This window comes from Diorhabda sublineata, chromosome 8 (assembly GCF_026230105.1).
Source record: "Diorhabda sublineata isolate icDioSubl1.1 chromosome 8, icDioSubl1.1, whole genome shotgun sequence".
In the NCBI taxonomy this organism is placed as follows: Eukaryota; Metazoa; Arthropoda; class Insecta; order Coleoptera; family Chrysomelidae; genus Diorhabda; species Diorhabda sublineata.
In genome coordinates, this window is record NC_079481.1 from 22276988 (window position 1) to 22299876 (window position 22889).

The following is a 22889-nucleotide window of genomic DNA, read 5'->3' on the forward strand; positions in this document are numbered from 1 at the left end:
ATGATGTACAACAGTTTTGAACGGTGACCAGTGTTCTGCGTGGTTAGCTCGAAAACATTAAAAAATTGCTGTTTGTATGAATAAAATAGTACATCACGTGTATAAAAAAATAAAACTGTAAGAATAACGAAAACACAATTTTGAATAATATTTCTCAATATAAGAGTAGTAATTATAAACAATTTTTTATAATAGTAGTGCAACTCTTGAGGATATTCTGGAAGCAGGTAGATATTGTACCATTGTATTATTCGGAATCAGTAAAGACACCATTGTAAATAAATTTAAAAGTATAAAAAAATTGTCCGAATACGTGGAACAAATCAGGTACGACTCTTTTATTAATTTAACCATGCAAAAAGGCTGTTTAACTGTCCTCACTTGCACCAACAGTTGGTACCTTAGGTGAACATTTAAAGAAAGTGTACCTTCATAGTCAGGTGTGGCTGGGGAACAAAAATACCAATCACATTGATTGGGGTTGGGTTAAACTAAAAGGCACTTTAATGCCCATAGAAACTCTAATCAACCCGCACCAGAGGAATTACTAAAAATTATATTTTGACAAAAAAGGGTGCGGATCGACATGCAGGTGCCGCCCGGTAGAACTTTACTGTAATAGTACTTGCCCTATTTGATCAGAATCTTGTCTAAACAGACCGCCTATTTTAGACACTCAAGAAGACGCTAATAACGACGAGGAAGTAGGGCACGTGGACTAACGAGAAGAGAAAGATATTAATGATGATGAAATATAATTATTATTTTTTTTTATATTATTTTCTAAATAAAAAAAATTATGGACTAAATATTATTATTTTTTATTATTTCTGTGAATAAATTGCAAGTTATTGGTCATTGAAGGGTTTCGTAAGGGTTCAAATATTTAAAGAGCAACACTTCTTAAAAATACTGACGAAATATTCTTAATTCAATATAAATACACTTTTGAATAATTTTCAATTATAAAAGAATCGTTGAGTTTATTTTTTAAATTTTCTTATGATTAGGGGATGATTTGGAGGAGTTGCATGAATCTGATTGACCATAAACGTGTTTGAGAATTTCAACAGATTAACGAATAATACATTTACACTTCATTTCACCCCAATTGTGCATAAAATCTAAGATTTTAATTTTTTTTGCAATAAGGGGAAGTTTTACACTCCCCCAAATATGAAAAGACCGGTTCGGCACAGGGAATATTTCATAGTAAAGCTTGAATTTAAATTTTCATGAAAATCGAGATTATAATAAATGTCTAGAAAAAGTTTTCAATATTACTACCCTCAGAAGATGGTCTTTGGAGTGATGCGTGAGTCCGATTAATCATAAATTTGTTTGAAAATATCAACAGATCTACGAATAATTCATTTAAACTGTATTTTCCTCAAATACATAATAAAATCGAAGATTTTTTATATTTTTTACGATAAGGCTTAGTTTTCACCCCTAAAAAATTAAAAAGCGCCCCTCGGCAGAAGGTAGATTTTGAATAAGGAGGTAAGTAGAGTTTAAATCCAACGTTTTTTACCACTGTTTCCTGTACTACCTGTTTATAAGTCTGCTACTATAGTTGCTTTAGAGATTTTGTTTGCAGAGTTTCAGATGTTCATTATTATACTATATATATAAAGGGAGCAACTGGGAATTCAGAATTTGACAAGGGAATACCGGACGTTTGTGAAATGACGTATAAATAAAGAGATAAGCCAATGGCTGTCTTCTTCATCATAATACCGCGACTTCGCTTTTGTTCGTGAGTGTTAGTCCAGCCAAAGTCTTTCTGTATGTCTCTATTCACTTTATTTACCAGATTTAGTACAATACGGTTTCTGGTTTTTCAAAATTGCTGAAGGAGAAATGTTTTGGTGGTACTTTTTTGACAGAGCAGGCGAAAGTCTTTCCAGTGATGGTTCCAATAAATAATTGAGCCAACATTGGTATAAGTACAATTTTAACCAAGGGTAGTACTTTGAAAAAGAATGATTCAAATTTAATTATCTTTTTACCATGTTATCAATGAAATAATTCATTTTTTATTATTCCCAATTTTAAATATTTTACCACTGACTACTGTCAGTCCTAGAAATTTGTGCTTATATGTCATTTATGCAAATGTTATGAAATAATAGCTATATGCCTTTTCAATGTCTCTGACAAATGACTACATTAGTGGTAATTGTAGCCCGACATAAATCACTGTTTATAATTATATTTACATTTATTTTAAATAGATTTTTATTTATAGAATTTCATTGGATTAATTAATTGTCCATAAGTTATGCATAGTTATTTAACCTTTTTTAATTCACTTACCAGATGTGGTAATTACTGTAACATTTTATTTTTCTATTTCATAGGTACAAGTATTATTTTAATACTGTTACGAAACTATATAACACATCACTCAATAAGTCGTGTGACTAACTACGAAAAACACATATTTTTTTGTTAAAAATTGATTTTATTCATCAATGTAATCTCCTTCAAGAGTAATACCATCAATCCAACGCTTCTCTAACTTCTCGATACCTTGTTTGTACAAGGATTTGACATTTGTCTCAAATTAGACTTCAGTTTCAGCAATTACTATTGCATTTGACGTAAATTTCTTACCGGCGAGCATTTTTTTGAGATCGGCGAATAGCCAGTAGTCACTGGAAACCAGATCTGGACTAAGGTCGATGAGGGAGCAATTCAGAGTTTAATTCGTTCGTTTTAACTATCGTTTTTTCTTCGACATATGTGGCCGTTTTCCCTTGATTTTTGCATTCAAACTATCTAACAACTCTATGTAGTATTCGCTATTGATTGTCTCTCCTTTTTGAAGTCCATTGATCGTTTTGATTTCGTATTGACGTGATGGATCCATGTTTCATCCATTATCACATATCGACGCAAAAAATCTGATTTATTACGTGTAAATATGGCCAAACATTGCTCTGAATCATCCACGCGTTGTTGTTTTTGATCGACTGTGAGTAAAAGCGTCACCCATTTAAAAAAAAGCTTTCTCACGGTCAAATGTTCATGCATAATTGTAAAAACACTGTGTTCTGATATCTTTCTGATATCAGTTATCTCACGCAATTCCAATTTACGCTTAGATATAACCAATTTGTGGACTTTTCTGATGTTTTCCGGAGTAACCACCTCAATTGGACGACCAGAACGTTCACCATTATTATGTACCATTATCTGTATTTTTTTCATCAAAAATCAATCATAAATTAACACCCGAAATTGTTTTGAAAATAACAAAAGTAGCTTCACTTAAATGACTGTTTGACTTATCGAAATGTCATGAAATTTTACACATAGTCTTTCGAAAGTTAGAAGCGCCGTCTATGTGCCAGTCACACGACTTTTGAGTGATGTAATACATGTTGAGATCTCAAGGCTAGAGATTAGAATAAGTGTAGTATGTAGTTTAACTAAAGCAAGAAACGAAGACTCGAGATGCGAACAGTGGATATAAATTATAGTTGTATATCGTGAATATATTATCAATATAAAAAAAGGAAGGATTGTTTGTACTATTAAAATAAACTGCTGAAGTTATTTAGGCTTTTCATTGTTTTCTCACTGTCCATAAGAAATGATGGTAATAATTAGATCCTACCAGTGGAGAGATTTCCCAAAGGTGCAATAAAATAATTTGTTAATAGGTAATGAGCAGAAAATATTACACCATCGCGAAGGTGGCGGCCGCACCCAAGACCTCTCGTTTACAAGTCTTATTGTACCTCAAGTGCAAAGAACAAATGCTTTTTGTCAGTTTTTAAAAAATACAGAAAATAAAGGATTTCTACTATTCACTTCTGAAATAATTTAAAAATTCAATACTTCGAAAATGTATACTGCTGTTCTTCAATGAGAAAACAACTACTTTCCTGGCTAATGCCTCGACGAATATTGAATTACACTTATCTGAAGAGCGTGATGTCAATAGACCTTTTTGTCGATATTAACATCCCCAATGGCTTACAATTGCAAGGAGAGGTTGTAACGACTGACTAGTTTCGACGTTATTACGTCTCATCAGAGCAATTCAATAACCCTCGTCTCTCTCTCTCTCTCTCTCTCTTTCTCGAGAAAGAGATCAATTCAGGACTGGATAAGGAATACCATAAATATGAAAAAGTGGAAGAAAATGACTAATAATAAGATTAATTATAAGTTATTCTAATAATTATTAATTTTTGATCTCAGTTTTTCAATTATTGGTTAAAAATAAATTAATTAAATTATCTAAATGTAACTTACAATTCTGTGAGATTTTGATCACAAAGCATATGCCAATTGGTCTGCTGGAAGGCACTAAATCTAATACACTGATACTGAGATTCTGACAAACAAGCTTCTGAAGAGGCATAATCTTCATCTATTGACGTGTTCAACTGTTCGGAGGGGCTAAGTTGGCTGTTGGTACAATGATCTAAATGGTGAAAATATAAAAAAACATAAATTTATTACAGTTATTATTTAACTTAATTATAGTATCTTGTTTTGACTAAAACTGTGTTAGCATTTTCTTAAAAAGTACTGATTAGAGCAAAGTTTTTGTTAGACGCAAGCTGTTTATTTTAATTCTTTTTATTATAAGCAAGTTTGGAAGTTCAATGGGGAGTATATCAAGTTAAAAAATGAGCTGCCAACCAAATTTATCAATTGAAGAGGCAGTGCGAGCACCGACTCTACTGAATGAAGAATATTCAATGCGATATGTTGCTGGTTTGTTAGGAAGACACCATTCCAGCAGCAGTCGCATAGTGAGGCGACATAATGAAACGGGTTCGTATCATCGGGAATCAGGACAAGGGCGTAAACGTTGCACTAATAAAATTGATGATCGTTTTTTGAAACAACTCTCAGAAACAGGAGAGTGACCAGCAATCTGATTAAAAATGTTCGATATATCGTCTCGAACTCGAACTAGAATTAGATCATCACTGATTGGAAACGAGTTCTGTTCTTCGATGAAACTAGAGTTAGCCTTAAAGTTCTAGATGGACGGAAGCGTGTCTGGCAAAGGTGAGGAGAAAGGTTTGCCAGCTGTAACATCTCTCCCAAAGTACCTTTTGGTCAAGGCCGAGCCTAGGGTATCCGCCGCCTGGATGCAAGAACAAAATATGCTGCCCTATTAACGTACCTAGTCGAAATTTGATTAGTGAGGCGAGATATGGGGTAAATTTCTAGCCTAGTCGGATAGAAAAATACCTATTAATATATTCCGTCATTTTTGCGGCAATCGGCTTATTCTTTATTATTACCTATTTATTATCTTTTTTACGCCGCCAGATTCGCCCTAACGCTCGATGCACTATTTTGGTATTATTATAATAATAAGAAAACAATATTTCGGAGAAATGCCAATATCAACGATTGGCACTTTGCGTTTTGCGACTAAATATTTTTTGCGTGATGGGGTTCAGTTTTTATTTCAAATGAAATAATATAGCTGCACTTGTGTTCTTAAAAATATGGTATTTTATATGTAGGGTAGTTGGGGGCAAAAAGACGCAGAACTGTATTTGGCGAGGTCGACAGAGATTCTAACTGAATTTAAAAATCTGGAATAACTGGTTTTTATTGGCTTTGAAATCTTTAAAACAATATCGTCTTTTCGAAATAAGGCATCTTCCGTTATCTCACGAACACAAAATTTTCCTGGCAATCGCCAGGTTTCCCAACTTAGGGTGTTCCCCTCAAATTTGGGATAGGAAATGTAGGATGGGGTGTTTTTAGGGGTCTTATATTTTTAGGGATTTTCATAACTTCAAATATTAATTTTTTTATTTCAAATCAAGGAAAATAAAAGTGTAGGCCCTGATATAATCTAATCTAGCGAATGATATGCGATTGTTTTTTATTAAGAGCGCAGAATTGAATAAAATGCGACGTGCATTCCAGCATATTGTCTAACACAATTATAAACAATATTTAATTATTTATTTTATATATTAATATTTGGACCTAAAAACCATTTCATGATCTAAATTTAGAAGATCTAAGAAATAAGAAATTAAAGAATAGATTATATAGATATATGATAATGTTATAGATTATTTCTTCACACATCTATTTACTCACAAAATATTTTCAAATCAAATAATCGAATTTACCTGGTTCACTTTTAACTAATGGCGAATCTTGAGATAACTTTCTTTTCTTAGGGGCAGATTGCAGGTTTGTATAAACGTTCTGAATGTTTTCCAAATTTTGTTCGCATATATTATTATCTATGTTGTTCCTGGGCAAATTTTCTATGTTGTGATTATATCCTAAATGTACAATATTTTTATCGAAATCGTCATTTTTATAAATACTTCTTTCAAAATTTGGCGCTGATTCTGATGAAGTCAGTAAGATCGGACGATTGGTATCTGAAACATTGTTTTGTAAATGTGTGATTAATTGAGACAAAATTTAAAACGGTGCTCGATTTACCTGTAACATTCGAGTCGGTTAAGATTATTCTACCTTGTAAAATATTCTGATCGCCTTGTAAATTTTCTTGAATCGTTCTATTATTGAGTATAGCCGTTCCATTTCTGATATCTCCACTTACGATTAGTCCGTTATCTTGTAATATATTACCGTTATCTAAAAGCTGATCATTATTTTGGTCCGTCACTACAATATGTGATCCTAAAATAAGGTTGTCCGTCAAAATGGGACTGAGTATGGTGGGTTTATAAAGGCCTTGTGTTAGGTTGGTGTATATAGTTTCCTGTGATGTAATTGGTGCCTCGCATCCATCTTGTGGACTATAAGGGTGTTCAGAGCTGCTGTCTGGTGGGCTTTCAGGGAGTGAATGTCTACAAAAAAAATTGATTTTGTTAATAAAATATCTATTGCGCATGTAGAACGCAAGAAACATCGTAGATTATTTTGTATAGTATAAAATTATTTTGATATTTAGATATGCGGTACTACCAAAAATATGTCGGCTGAATTTTTATAAAAGAATTATTTGCACAAAGAGTATGTCTCATATTCTCCTAAGATTAACACAGATCAACCCAAAGAAACTCCTTTCTGACGCAAATCGCTAACCAGTTTGCAACGAGTAACAACCGTTGTAAATAAATGGAAATTTACAGGCAGGGCAACTGGTTGCCAACCAGTCGGCAAGGCGTTGGAACCAGTTTAAAGAAACTCGACCTGTTTATTCGCTGACTACTTGAATCACCTGCCTCTCAAAGGATTTAATGGACGAAGGTAATTTATTTCAATCTGATGACGACAACACGAGTTTTTAATTTCAACAGGTTACTAATTCGTTCTAGTAAAATTACTTTCTTAATTTTTTTGTTTCTGGAACTATATTTGTTATTTTTTATGCAAAAAACAAGCACATGAGGCTAAACCGTACTACACTCGATTAGCACAAGTGGGGCCTAATGTATTAAAATGCCTGTGGATATTGATCTTGAACATCTGTAGGTTGTATTGTTCGGGAAAGACGTGCCTTGTCTAGCTGATTCCACAGCTTGCACTTCTCCAAAGGAAAGAGCCTCGATAATTTGCATTTCCGGGTGTCTGCAAGTGGATTCGGTGTTCATGATCTCTTGAGCAGTTGTTGCAAATACTGTTCTAGGCGAGATTATGTTGGACAGCCCAGAAGAGCATCTACCGTGGTAGTATCGGTAAAAGAGGTCAGATAATTCAGCTGTCTCTTCTGTATTGAGAATAACATTCTCAGGGTATGCTTGGAGTCCGAGCTCCAAATGTGCGAGCAATATTCCAAAGATGGACGAATAGAATAGTTTGTACATTGTACATACAAAAAGGATTATAGAATAGCTCAAGTCTCTTTGTTAAAATGTAAACATGTTAATTTAATACAATTATTTATTATTTATTTGAAACAAAGTCTGGAAAGCCCAAAATGGTTGAGAATTTTAATTGCCTCAAGTTGTTCTTTATAAACCAAAATGAACTACTGTCAGTCAAGTTTCGGTCACAATTGAGTCTACTCTGTGTGCAGAGACACTAATCAGTTGGCAACCAGTTGGTGAATTTAGTCTATTTTCAATTACTCCATGTGTATTGTTTGGAGCGCTGTTTTAAACAGTATATTAATACATCACGTTACATAATCAGGCGCACGCGTACTAAACTGAGCCCATTTTCTGCAAATCTACTCATTTTTGTTTCACCTGAGCTCACCTTTTGATGAATCATGCTTACTTTGTCCTTGTTTTTGAAAACTGGCGAGAAAAATGTCGTACTGTATTGTAGATTCATGGATTGACTGTATCACAATGATCAATATATGTAGCAAACAGCCTAGGAGGGAATAGGAAATATTTTTCGTTTTCGTAGTTGTTTTTGTTTTGAGTAAAAGTTTCCATAAAAAAATAATAGAAAATGTATGTTTAAAATCTAAAAATTGGATTGTATCTAACAAAACAGTTTGGAGCGAAGCAGAACTTGAACCTGAACTGAAGGCAGGCACCGGCAACAAAACATTTTTCTTTATATTTAAATTCCTAAATACGGTTTATAGTTCATAGTAAGATTATGCGCAATGAAGGACTGTTGAGTTCATAGTAGGATTATGGGCAGTGAAGGACCGTAGAGGTCTTCTGATAGGTCCGTCATGTACCACTTGCAATTACCAAAGGCCGATATCATCTCAAAAGCCAATCAAGCACTTTGGTTTGTAGTTTTTGATATTAATAGGCAAACTGTGAAGCTTGCCAAAGTGTTTGAGCCTTCTACGTGTAAGTGCTGAGCGGCGCCTATTTAAGTGGAGCAATTGTTTCTTAAGAGAAGAAGTAGATTCATCTATGGGTGCCCTAGCTTGCTTCATACCAGGTGTCTCTATTCATCTCCGCCGGGTCTGTCTTGCAAGGAAATTGTTTAGAGACGTAATAGCAACACTTTTGTCTACACCAAGAATGGACTCTAGGCCCTTTGCTGAATTTGCTGATTCCAATCTATCTGTGGAGTCCGTCACTCACCAGTTCTTGTAGGATATTCTGTAACTCCAGCACAAACCTAGAGAACACCGTTTCATCCTTTATTGCTTGTATGGCAGCCATACGGTCTAAGTAGTTTGCTATTGGTATATTATATAAAGTTACCAGTCAACTCATGTATGCTTCCAAGCCCCAATTATTAACGGTCGCAGCCGCAATTTGGTCACTGCTCATCAAAATGATTGACCAGTATTACTCTAGTGTCTACTTTCTCTGTTCAAGGTATCTACACGATAGCCACGTACGTGAGAAGGGGTTTAACTATTGAGGTATATATCCAGTAAAGAATCTTAGTTGAAAGGCCCTATGTACAACAGGAGACCCTTCTACATGCCTAGAGGCAGAAATAGCCTTTTTCATTTTGATGTCTACGCGTTCATGCCAGAATAGTTTTGGGTCCAGAGCAACCTCCATTCCTTTCACCGCTCTAGAGTACTTGAGAGTTACATCTCCAAGTGTTATACATGTGGCCGTGCCAATGTTGCGTCTTCTGATAAAAATTTTTGGGTTAATCTTTACCGATTCGGACTTGCTCCACCTGCCCACTTGTTGCAGGATCCTTATGATGGAGCCTTGAGAGTCGTCGGCATCCTTTCCCGGGCAAAGACGTCCTAAACATCATAAAGGTGTACTTTGTGATATGAATTTCCGTAAAAGTTTTAACCTGATCCATAATTATGTAAATAAAAATTACTTCAAAAAGTTTGGGTTCTGAAACACCTAAAATTGGTTAAACTAAATTTGCAAAACAGTATTAGGGATGAACTCTTCCCTTAAGAACTCGCTAAACAAACGTTAGCCCCAGAATTGAATTTCTTTTTATAAATACCTTTATAATATTTGTAACTTTTTCTGTAATCATGTGTTTCTAATCAGAATCATTGTATCTAGTAAAATTTGTAGTATGTTACGTTGAACTCATAATCAACAATCTTCAATATAAAAGAATCTTAACTTACCCGATATTCCTTTTATTTTCAACGATGACATTCAGAAGTTTACCGGAGGGTTGAGTAGAATTGAGTGAATCTCCAAAATAGGAATTGTTACCTTGAGAACCTTCGCTATTGATGAAATCTTCCAATTGTGAAAAGTCCAAGGCTTCGTTATCTATTCCTCCAACGAAATCTGTACCCCGAGCTGCAATAGAAACTTAAGGTAAATAATTGAAATGAGCCATATACCATTTATGTAAATGCTAATAGCATGATACTATTACATACATCGTTCATCTATGCTCCTAAAATTTGTACATTACTGAACATTTAATAACGTATTAAGAAAATTCTGTCATAACAACACAATTAATCCAAATATTGCAATTGTATCAAAAGTGCTAGGGAAGGTGCTAGACTTCACCATCCGTGAACTTGATGAAGCTGAAGCTTCGCATGACCCAATTGAACGAGAACCTTGGTTTAACGCAAGATAAGTGCTCGTTGGGTGCTCCGGATTCTGACTGACGGACACCAAAACGTCTTAACGCTGCTCGCAAGTTTCAGTAACAATGCGAGGGAGTAAGCAACAAGGAGAAGTTGTTGAACTCTATCGTTATAGGAGTTTGAACAACATTTTCGTCAATGGCATCACTCTAGGTCACCACTACTAAAGTAGTTCAAACAAACTTAGTCGAAAGTTTATGGCGGCTGTGTTTTGAGATTGAAAGAAGCTACACTTCATCGATTTTATGCGACCTGGGACGACAATAAACTCAGACAGATGTTGTGAAACATTGATCAAACCCCTACAAAAAATCTCGAATTGCCAGAGAGATCGACTGACGGAGGGATTAGTGCTTCTTCACGACAACGCTCGCCCCTACGTCACTCGTCAAACGCATGAAGATGTAAAGAAATTCGGGTGGACTATTATTCTGCATCCTCTATCACCGTCTTCAAAAGTGTGATAATTTATAATATATTTGGCAACTACAAATTCTAAAAGCACCTTTATCTCTGTCAAAGTGGTTTCAATTATTGTTTTTTCCTATGGATTTTATGTTTTGCCTAGATCAGCACTGTCCTATTTCAAATACTGAGGACCAGTGACGTGGAGCGGGTAAATAGCAAGTAGAAAGATAATTACTAATATTATCCAAAATAAGCGTATTTTCAATTTTTAAGCTCAAAAAGATGAAAATATTTTTATGGATTAATCTTGATTTTCAAATTTTTTTCTCTAACATAACTGAAAGGGCTGAGCAGATAGATTATTTATCGCACTAGTGGAATCTGCTAAATACAATCTAAAAAGCGCAAAACAAGCAAATACAGCGAAGAAGGAACTAAAGTTAGCAGCAACGATAGCGATGAATATTTTGAAATCGATGATTCCCATATCCACATGTTTTGAGATAAAGATTTGGATTAGAGTTTATTTTCACAATTTTTATTCCATAAACTCAGTTTCTTTCTTTATATATATAAATATATGTTGGGGATACATCCGATTTTCTCTATAAAATATAAAAAATACCTTGAAAAAATGTTTTGCTTGATTGGTATGATTTTAGATGAAATATGCAAAATACCCAGATATTTTCCCCGATTTATAAATACTCGGGTATTTCACAACACTATATCATGTAAAGTAAGAGTATGGTTCCAGAAGTACCTATCCTGACTTAGAGATGGCGGTAATCTGTACAGTATATGTTTCAAGTTTGAAAACGCCACGTTGGTTAGTATTTGATTGGCAGCCATCAATAGTAAACGTTTTCAGTGAATTTGTAAACATGGAAAAAATTGATCAACGTTAGGTGATAAAATACGTTTATTTGAAAGGCATTAGCCCAACCAATATAAAAAACTGAACTAGATTCTACTCTGGGTGAGATTGCTCCTTCGTAATAAGCAGTAAAATATTGGGTAGCAGAGTTTAAACGAAGCCGTATGACCTGCAAAGATCAACATCGTAGTTTGAGTGACGACACCAGAAATGTTGAAGAAAATCCACAAAGCTGTACTGGATGATCTTCGACTGAAAGTACGCAAGCTAGCAGATATAGTAAGCATTTCAAAAAGTGCGGTACATCGTATATTAACGGAAAATTTGGACATGAAAAGCTGTGCGCAAGATGGTTCCCGCGTTTACTCACTATGAAACAAAAACAGTGTTGAGTGTTTCACTGAGGTTTTTTGCGCCGTTTCATAACCATGGATAAAACGTGGGTCCATCATTTCACACCCGGAACAAAAACCCAATCAAAACAATAGATTGGAAAGGAAGAACCGGCTCCAAAGAAGGTAAAGACCGTTTCATCTGCAGACAAGGTCATGGCATCGGTTTTTTGGGATGCGCGTGGGATAATTTTCTTTGACTATCTTGAAAAAGAAAAAACTAACAACGGAGAGTACTTTACTAACTTATTGCCAAGTTTGAGAGAAGAAATCAAGCAAAAATAGCTGCATTTGGCTAGGAAGAAAATGTTGTTTCATCAAGACAATGCACCATCTCACACATCCGTTATTGCAATTAATGAATTACATTTTGAATTGCTACCTCATGCACTATATTCGCCAGATTTAGCGCTCTCAAATTATTTTCTTTTCCCAGACATGCGAAAATGGCTCGGTAGTCGAAGATTTTCAAACAAAGAAGAGGTGATGTCGGCAGTTGATGGATATTTTGAGAATCTTGACAATTTTTATTATAAAAAGAGCTTCGAACTGGAGCTAAAACGAGATTATGTTGTAAAATCGATATATATATATATATATATATATATATATATATATATATATATATATATATATATATATATTTAAAATTTTTGTGTTTTCTTTGTTGGGTCAGGTATTTCTAGGTCCATCCTAGTATATATGGTTTTTCCACCTTCCCGCAGAACATATTCTTAGTTTTCGATAATTTTAGCATGTAACTATGAATAGCTTCGACCGTTTTCTAAAGTATCATGAACATCAAAAATTCAAATTATTTATTTGTATAATAACCAAATGGATATAAAAGAATCAGCAAATACTTCTTGTACGTCGCTACTGCTACAAAAATCGAGAAAGAAGTATGAATACTTTAAAAAATGGAGTCAAACAAATACTACTACAGCACTTACAGAAATTGTGCTTTTGGCGTACTTTCATGAAAAATATGCTGAGATAAAAATTTAGATACATATTTTCAAACCTCAAACTTTTTTAAGAAGAATAACTTATTGTTAAGTAAAGTTAAGTTAAGTAAATAAGATACACGTTTTATATGGCAAACATTATTACTACCCAAGTGCGGTAAGTTCACTTACCCATCAAGGACAATCGATACCTTTTTAGTAATTATTACTTAAGTCCTTCAAAAAAATGTCTAAACGCGTCGTTACAATATAGAGAAGAAAAAAAATTTCTTCTGTTATGAATAATTAAAAATACTTTTTGCTTCGCTGGTAGAATTTTATTAAAATCCATTTACATCGTAAGTACATATTCAACAAATACATTATTGTGTTTAAAAACGCAAACATATTTCGGGGTCAACATGCAAAAATGTTTGTTCAATAAATCCGTTCTCATTGTTTACGCGTCACCTGGGGAACGCCTACAGGGCTTTTCAAGCATAGAGAGTGATTAATATAAATAAGTGAATACACCATTCTACTGTAGGATGGGTACAGATTAATTCGGGTATTTAGGATGGACTGGATGTAACTATATTATAATAACCACATTATGCCATAATTTAAATTGTCTGCATAATTTGAATAACAGGTAGTTTCGGGAAGGTTTTGAATGACAAAGTTAACACATTTGGGGGGTGCCCTACAATTCGTATGAATTTTTAATCGGTTGAGATAAGGATGCGCCAACTCGAAAAGGGGATATTTCAGATGAACGAAAAGGTAGTCCGAGTACACAATAACTCATTAAGAATATTACCTAGAATTTAGTACCTGATTCACTTTGTAAAGTTGTAAAACTTTTTTTATATATATGTATCGATTTATTACAAATCTCAAATCAATAACTGGCATCGAAGCCTTGACAAAAACTAATTAATCATTATTAACAAAAATATAAGATATTTTCAAACCCTGTCTTATATACATTTCCTAAGGTTATGGCTGATCATCTATTGAGTATCTTCCAATAGGTGTTTGGGCACTGTATTAGAGAGAGAGAAAGAGAGAAAAATAACTAAATAAAGATACAAATGACATAAAATTTTAATATACAGAAGAAAACCACAATGAGTAACAAAATTATAGGTAATAGTAATAGGTAATAATTAGTATATAAGTCCATAGCAAAAATTAAACCAGTATGCATATGCAATTAAATATTATTATTAGAATAGAAGTTGTTTACAGAATAGAAGGCATTTTCCAGTAAATATGCCCTGAAATTATTGCGAAATGCGGGAAAAGATAATATCGATTTGATTTCAATTGGTAAGTGATTGTACATTTTTTTGCATTGTAAAATATTGAGCCCTTAACTAATTCTAAACGTGGAGTAGGTAGGTAAAGGTCGTGCTTCCGCGTTCCTAAGTGTATAGCCGTGCAACGACCTTTCTGAAATTGAAAAATAATATTGAATAATAAACTGTTAATGAGGTGGATAAGTTCAATACTTTGGAAACCAATCTCAGCGCAAAACAGGAAGAACTTAACTTTTTAGTTAAGGCGGCAATATGTAACTCCCATTTCAAGGAATTGTTCACAACAAGCCCTAAGAATTTTACAGATTCAATGACGTCACTGGTGGTGTTATCAATAAAGAAGGCAGTAATGTATTTTTATATGATAAAACTTTGAGTTTAGAAACGTTGTGACAGAGAAGATTAAAATCGCACCATAATTTAAGGGTGATTAGGTCACTAGATATGGTACGATATGGAGTGCCGTGAGATCAGGGTTGCCTTAAGAGAAACTAGTGTCGTCTGTAAATCGACAATATTTTACCACTGATGTCGTAGACAGGCGATGTCGTTTATAAACAGAAGAAACAAAATAGGGCTTAGTACTGAGCGTAACAAAGAAGATCAAAACGAAACTCAATTCGGCTTCAGAAATGGATTGTGAACACGAGAAGCACTTTTTGCACTGATTATATTACTACAAAAATGCCGAAACAAACGTATTTACAGTCTTTATCGATTACGAAATGACATTTGGTCGAGTATGACATGAGAAGTTAATAAATATATTAAGGGAGTTGATAGTTCCGACGTAAGAATCATCGAAAAATCATATTGGCACCAAAGACTTCGAATCAACGGAAAATCGACCCTCACCACTTCTGTTTAATTTGTATTCAGATAAAATATTTAAGCAAGTCAGACACAACTTATCACATGGAGTAAAAATTAACTGTAAACTTATAAATACAATCAGATACGCAGACGATACAGTTGTACTGTATGACGACTTGAATGGACTGCAATGCCTTTTAAACGCCATTGACAGAGTGGGGAGAGAGATGGGTCTAAACATTAACTGTTCTAAAACAAATATATGGTATGGTAATTTAAAATTTCAACTCCGGAAATGGATGATCAAATATTACATATGGTCAGTTCCCTTATATGGTGTCGAAGCATGAACTTTAAAAATATCTACCACTTAGAGGCTTTTAAAATGTGACATGCTCAAGATACCGTGGACAGCTATGCAAACAAACGATTCAGTCCTTAACAGAGTAAATGCGGTTCTTGAGTTGGTGGATAACATTAAATGCAGAAAAATAGCTTATTTGGGACACATAATGTGTGGTAGCCGGTTTAGTAACCTCCAGTTGATTATGATGGGTAAAGTTGAAGGCCGTAGAGGAATTGGAAGGAAACAAGCCTCTTGATTGAAGAATCTTAGAGAATGGACTGGGATAACCGAAGCAGGACAGTTATTTAGACTAGCTCAAGAGTTTTGCCATGCTGATCGCCAACGTCAAGGGGACGCTAAGAAGAAGACATTCTTTATGAGGGCATCATTTGTGCATTTGTTACTTAAAAACCCAAATTAATGGGTAGTAAGTATTTTATATTTGTACAGAAATGATAAGAGCTTCTTTTTCACCAATCTTTCTATGATTTTAGATAACGTGGGAAGGAGTACAATTGGGCGATAATTCGATGCTTGATTTTTATCTCCTCCTTTATGCAGAGGTATAATTATAGCCGTTTCAATACAATTAAGTAAGTTAGAATTAGCATCAGGGAGATATGAAAGCGGATCATGAAAAGAAGTTATAGAATTGATAAATTTTTGGTTACATTCAATAAGTAATTATTGAGGTTAAAAGGTGAAGTAGAGATGTTGCTCGATGAAGAAACCTTATTTCTTAGATCATTCACAATATACTTGTAAGCTTCTATACACACACAGAAGAGTCTTGACCTTCTTTATTGGCAGGGAATTATTAAGCAATTTCTTTAGTTGACACGTTATATGTATGTATGTCTTTATATATTTTAAGTTCAGCCTACTGGCTTTTAATAAATTATTTTGCACTTCAAAAAAGAGGTTTATTTGTTCCAAGTCTCTTATCTCACTCACTTTTAGGAATGTAAGGTTCTTTTACAGAGCATCACTAGGGGTATAGTAGTTGATGAAGAATATAACCATGATTCACCAATTTTGCAATCTCTGTAACCTATTTAGAAGATCGACACTGGCTCTGCTCCAGCATACTATTAGATAGCGAAGATAAGGTTCGACAAGGCTTTTGTAAGACAAATACCTTGTTTTAGTAGTCAGTTGGTGGTTATACCTTTTTATTAGTCCAATAAATGGAGTATTTTTTCCAATCACGTTATCCACATGTTCATACCACATTAATTTATCAGATATCACCAGTTCTAGGTATCTGTACGCTTAAGTATTAGGTTGTTCAGTTTAATAGTGAAGTTCCACTGTCTCTTACCTTTTTGATGGATTGGCTTCTCCAGATCCATAGATCCTTTGGGTTGCAAAGGATACGAGACCCAAATCTATATATCTATATGTACATACATACATATACACTGTTTTCTCAACATTTAAACCAAGTTTATTATTACACAGCTAATCAATGTAGAGAATAAAAACACTATTAATATCTTCTTCAATTTCACTTTCATTCGAACCGGAGTACATTAAAACATTGTCATCAGCAAACATGATATAATCAGTCTTCAACCCCAGATATTTTAAGTTATGTACATATAAAAGGTATTGTAGTGGCCCCAGTAAAGAACCTTGTGTTGCACCTAAAATTACAGTTTTTGCGTCACTGGTTTTGAAAAGGTTATGGAACAACTCTATCAGTCCCATTTTATAAAGTATTTGTAGTAATAACTTAATATCAACAGTATCAAAAGCCTTTTATAAATCAATGAACCCTGCCGTTGGTTTATGTCTATTTTGTTTGATACATGTTCTGGTAAATCAACTGTCACTCCTAGGGTACTGCTTTTTTTCTGAAATCTTTAATGCCTTTCATCAAACTTTAAATTGGTTTCGACAAAGTTCACAATCCTAATTTTAATTATCTTCTCCATTATTTTGACATAAATATTTAGTAGTGATATGAGTCTATTAGTTGCTTACATCATTATGGGCCCCTTTTTTATATCTTGGCACCATTTTTGCTGTTTTTAAGCCTTCTAGGTATATTCCATTTTCTTATATTCTGTTTATTAGATTTACTAATTTTGGCCCAATAGGGTCAAAAAGTATGTCTTTTTTTACTATGTTGTCTGTACCAGGAGATGAGTGATTTTTTAATTCATTTAGGGTGTTTACTTCTTGGAGGTTTGCTGGTTCTAGAGTTATTTTTTCCACAACTTCTGCTTTACTATCATTTTGTTGTATCTTTGAGGACAAATTAATTTTTGAAATTTGCGGAAGCCGTAATTTGTAAATAATGGGCATACTTGCGATTGGTTGGGTTAGGTTAGTTTAAGTTAGTCAAAAAATATAACAGAACTGTACTGAACTGTAAATATATTTTATTTTTGTTTTTCATTTCATTATTAAAATCCAGTGCTGTATAAACTTCCGTCTCGAGTAGTCTAATCTTCACGACAACCACGATCACATGTTTGCACATTGTAACAGAAGTTAAAATTTTATGGAGGGTATTAAAATACCGCGTTTTGGTGCACGCCTTATCTGGGCGGGTGCGGGTACTATAGTGTAATAAACTTAAAATGCAATTAATCATCTCCATTTTCGGTACATACAAAAATTAGTGAATATACACTACATGTTAATTTTGGTCAGGAAAGGACCAATTTTTGCTGTACATTTCAACTAAAGTTGTGTTTCCTTTTTTGAATGACCAGATTCCAAAAAACGAAGTTTGTTCACACTTGAATCCCTAGAGGCATATCGAAACTATATCTTTTTATACACTATTCAAGTTTGAAAAAACTTGTTTTTTAATCGGATTATATTTCAAATACGAGGGAAGTTTGATGGAAGAGTGATTTTCAAAGATTGACAACACTTTATAGTCTAAGAGCTAGCAACTTTTTTGAGAGAGAATTTCATGTCAGATATGCCAGTTTTAGGATATGCTCTGTCACCCCCCGCGGACGTCATGCGAGCTATCTGGCTAGCTATAGTGTTTGCGTTTATTGAACATTTTGCAACATGAATCTATCATTGCCAGATATTTTTATTGTTGTTTAAACTGTGGCAGACGCTAATTTTTAATTATTTTAGTATGGCTGTTTATATGATTATATGATTGTTAAACCTCCAGCCAGACCGATCTAAAAATGAGCAAGCGAGATAGACGACAGTAGCTGTTTGTAGTCAAGATGGCGTTAGTTTAGTCACTTCGGTGTTTGTTGCTGTTATTGTCAATATTTTTTCCAGAATGTTGTTATAATGGCTAGTGGGAAATTGAAATGTGTTTTTTGTAAATACAAAAAGTGAGAATTAGAAACTTTTGTAGAAGATAAATTAAAAAAGTGTAAAAAAGTTCTACATATACGTGTAAATTTACCGGAGGAAGTTAAAAACCTGTAGATCTTTTCAGGACATCTAGTTCAACTTAGATGTCAAATATTGCAAAAGATGTTATCAAAACTCTGCCAGACAATACGTCACATACAGAAGTTAATATTTTAAGAAATTGACACATCTAAGGCAATTATTCGGTCTGGCTGAAGGTTTAACAATCGAATTATTGTTTGGCAAATTTATTTCAAGTTTTTGGATACTTAAATAACATCCTATAAAAATCTCAACCATACTACTTAAAACATTTTGGAAAAGAATTTTGTTATAATTCAAAATAGGCGTCTGGCACATTTTAAACACCAATAAAAATACCTGACAATAAATGATTAATGTTACAAAAAGTTTAATGAAAATAATAACGAAAAAACTTTTAAAAATAATTTGAAAAATTGATATTTCACCTGTGCAAGTAGGATGCGCGCTGATGAACGCAACCATTATCGCCAGCCAGATAGCTTGTATGACGTTCGGGAGAGTAACTAACATACCTGAAATTCTTGTTTTCCCGACGTTGCTAGCTCTCGTACCATTAGCTCCGGTGACTAGTTTGTCCTTGTTAGTTTCTGATATCATCTGACTAAATTTTATATAAAATCTGATAGAAAGATTATTTTAATACTCACATGAAAAATACTGTTTTTGTTGTTGAATAAATATGGTAAAAAATAGTATATTGTGCAAAAAGTGAAAAGTACTTTTCCCACATGTTGCACACTATACTATTTCTACAACTGCACAAATTGAAAGAATAAATGTAATTGAACTTAATGTTTATTTTTATGATTAGTAAAACACAAAATAATACCAAAGTATCCTCTTAACTGTTAAATAATATTATTTAAAATTGTAGTTGTTTGTGAAATTTTTACAATTTTGTATAATTAAAGACGGAACGTCATTTCTTTTTATTAAATTTTAGATGTTGTGGGTTGATCGTTCATATATGGTCTATTTTTTGTCTCCATTTCTGTAAAGAGTTGGAGTGGTTTTTCAATGAAGTTGACAATTTTATTAGCAACTTTAATTTTATTTTTAATAGACTCTTCGACGTATCCTTCTGCCACGGTACTGGATTGTCATACTCCAAGGTTAATATGACCCATCCTGCATTTAATAAAATTGTTGCCGAAGAACGTATAAAGCAGTGACCTGTGTACCTATAGATGGGGGTTTTCTAATTTTAAAATTGCAATTGTCTTAGCAATACTACCGAATTTGTTAATGCCAACTACCTGCCTAGTACATTTTCCTTGTTGGTAATTTAAAAAAAAAACGTTTTTCTGGCAAATGAATCGGTCGAAGAGAAGCATATTTTTTATATATCTCATAAAATTCTCCCGTTCTAGTGAACGTTCTTGGCTTTTTTGTTTTCATGTTATCTAATTTCACAACTAAAGCTGAATTTAAATCCTCTAAATTATCGATTCTTAACTTCTACTTTTCCACTCTACGATATGCCCCTACTATGCTAATAGAATTTTTAATGATTATTTAATTCTTTTTATCTACTGAAAAACTCACTAATTAGAAAAATCTATGTTAATTCAAGAAAAAAATAAAATAAAATTATTTATCTGTTTCTTCCAAAATGTCAAACGCTTCAGACATCAGCTGCACGGATTGTTCTGGATCGTTGAGAGTCTTATTGGATTAAGGAAACTTAGTTAATTTGAATGCTAAGGGGCATTTTTCCAAATGTTTGGAAACGGTATACATCAAACGGTTCCTACAATCCTTGCAAAAGATCAACTGTCCTTATCTTTCACTCCAATTAATTTTTTCAAAGCCGTTCCTGTGCATTACTCTAAATCGATATCTTACACTTTTTTGAGGTTGCATAATGAAACATTATTATCTTTTTTGAAAATGTCTAATTTATAAATAGGAGGTGCTTTGAAGAATTGCGCCTGCACGAACCGCCTCATTAAGTTATTCAATATCGAAATCAAGTTTTCATAAAGAAAGTGTCAAATTTCCAAAGATATTAATTTTTGAAGATAAATCGTAATTCTAGGGGTACAGTTCAGTGCCTTAGGTATCTACCTACTACAAGGTTGAAAAAAATGTATTCTTTATATTTAAACACACCAGAGTTTTATCGTTTTAAACAACTTTTTAAAAATCACTCTGAAGTAAAACGTATTTTTATTGCCTACTATTTTATTTAAATACTTTTTTAGCGGGAGAATGTAACTAATGTAACTAATCCAGATATTGGTACCCTTGTATCCATCAATTGTTTAAAAGTACATGAGATAGATTATACTTTAATTAGTTGTATTTACTTAAATCTTTCATTTGAATGGGTATACAATATTTCGCATGTTACAGTAGATGAAACTATTATAACACAATAATAAAATTACAGTAAAAACAATCAATTTCATCTCAGGAATTTGCTACCAAAAAATCTAAAACCACTTTCTCGGTCAACAAAACCATGACCATATTGTTTTTGATATGATTTACTGGCTCCCTCCGATTATTTTAGGTTCCAAACTTAAATAAAAATATCGCTTGAACATGCAATGCCTATTTTGCGAAACTTACTTTTGATGCTTTAAAAAAATTGAAAAGTCGCTTGATTATAAGAGCATTCGTTCTAGTTTTGCCAGTACGGTATTGATTACTTTGAATCGGGTTGGATTCATATGTTAGGATCCTTTCTATCCTGAGAGACCAGTGGGCAAATTCGATCAGCTGACGGATTGTTTCGTTTGTTTATGTTTTTTCATCAACTTTGTAATTATTAATTCTCCTTAATTCTCGTTCTGGATTAGGATCCGTAATGAACTGTTAAGTAATCTATCTAATCTAAGGTCACTATTTTCGCGCACGAACGCACGAACCCTTGCGGGATACCAGACTAAGATGGGGATGATTGATATATAACAACAATTCATGTTCAGTGAGATTAGAAGATCCACCAGTGTCCTGTCTTTCTCACATTGTGGTTCATATTATAAATAGTATAACAATCATAATCAATATTTCTTTCAAGTGATTATATCTCTACCACATATAATTATGAAATAGTATAAACTAAAGGAGAAAAATTCATATTAATTAGTGAGGGAATATTAGAAGTAATAAAAAGTTAATGGATGTTCCTCCAGACAGTGTCATCAAAACGAATGTTTGTACTAGTATGATCCACATTCACATAGAGGAGAGTAATATAATGAGTTACGCATAAACTTTTTGCTTATTTCTGGAACAATCAAAATTGTCTTCCTGTTCTTGATAACTGTATGTGTGTCTTCTTGCAAAAACATGGGACTTGGGAAGGCCCCACAGGAAGAAATTACAGGGTATCAGATCACATGACCGTGTGGGCTACTCAACGAATCCTCGTCCTTGTCCATTTGCCCACGTAAATCTTCGAGCATTTCCAGATAACTCTGGCCCGTCACGTGACACTAAAAAATTTATATACCCACGAGATCTGCCTCCACACACACACACACATACACATACCAGGCAGGTTTCATTCTTCTTCAACGAAGACGTGAGGATTCTGCTCGTCTCAGTACACGCAGTTATGCCGATTGACTGTGCCGTTCAGCTTGAAGGTTGCTTCATCCGGCCACAAAATGGAATGCTAGAGCCACGGATCATCCTGACTGCATTCGAAGTATCACTCGCAAAATTCCAATCTGTGATCGAAACCATCTGAAGTGCATAAGGGAAACGCGGTTCTAGCATTCCTCGAAAAGAACGATCGGATACTTGAAGTTCTCCCGATAGCCGCACTTCAGATTAGTGCGACTGTTCAACTAACGCCAGCTGTTTCCATATTTTCGTTGTTACAGATACTGTCTTCCTGAAGGCGTCGGCAACAGAGCCCGTTTTTAAGAATTTATGGTACGTTTTCCATCGGTATCGGTTATTCATTCTAAAAATGCGTCTACTCATGAGCATGTGTTATCATGACATAGACA

The 22889-nt window shown here is 33.8% G+C and overlaps 1 protein-coding gene across 1 annotated transcript in view; it reads right to left on the reverse strand.

The window, feature by feature from the left end:
* LOC130447250 (myelin regulatory factor-like protein) overlaps window positions 1-22889 on the reverse strand; it is a 107115-nt gene that overhangs the window by 22594 nt on the left and 61632 nt on the right. The window contains exons 2-5 of the mRNA XM_056783960.1: window positions 9953-10133; window positions 6454-6824; window positions 6129-6389; window positions 4270-4441 (exon numbers count right to left, since the gene is read on the reverse strand). Of these exons, the coding sequence (XP_056639938.1) occupies window positions 4270-4441; window positions 6129-6389; window positions 6454-6824; window positions 9953-10133 (985 nt within the window). The remainder of the gene's footprint in view (window positions 1-4269; window positions 4442-6128; window positions 6390-6453; window positions 6825-9952; window positions 10134-22889) is intronic.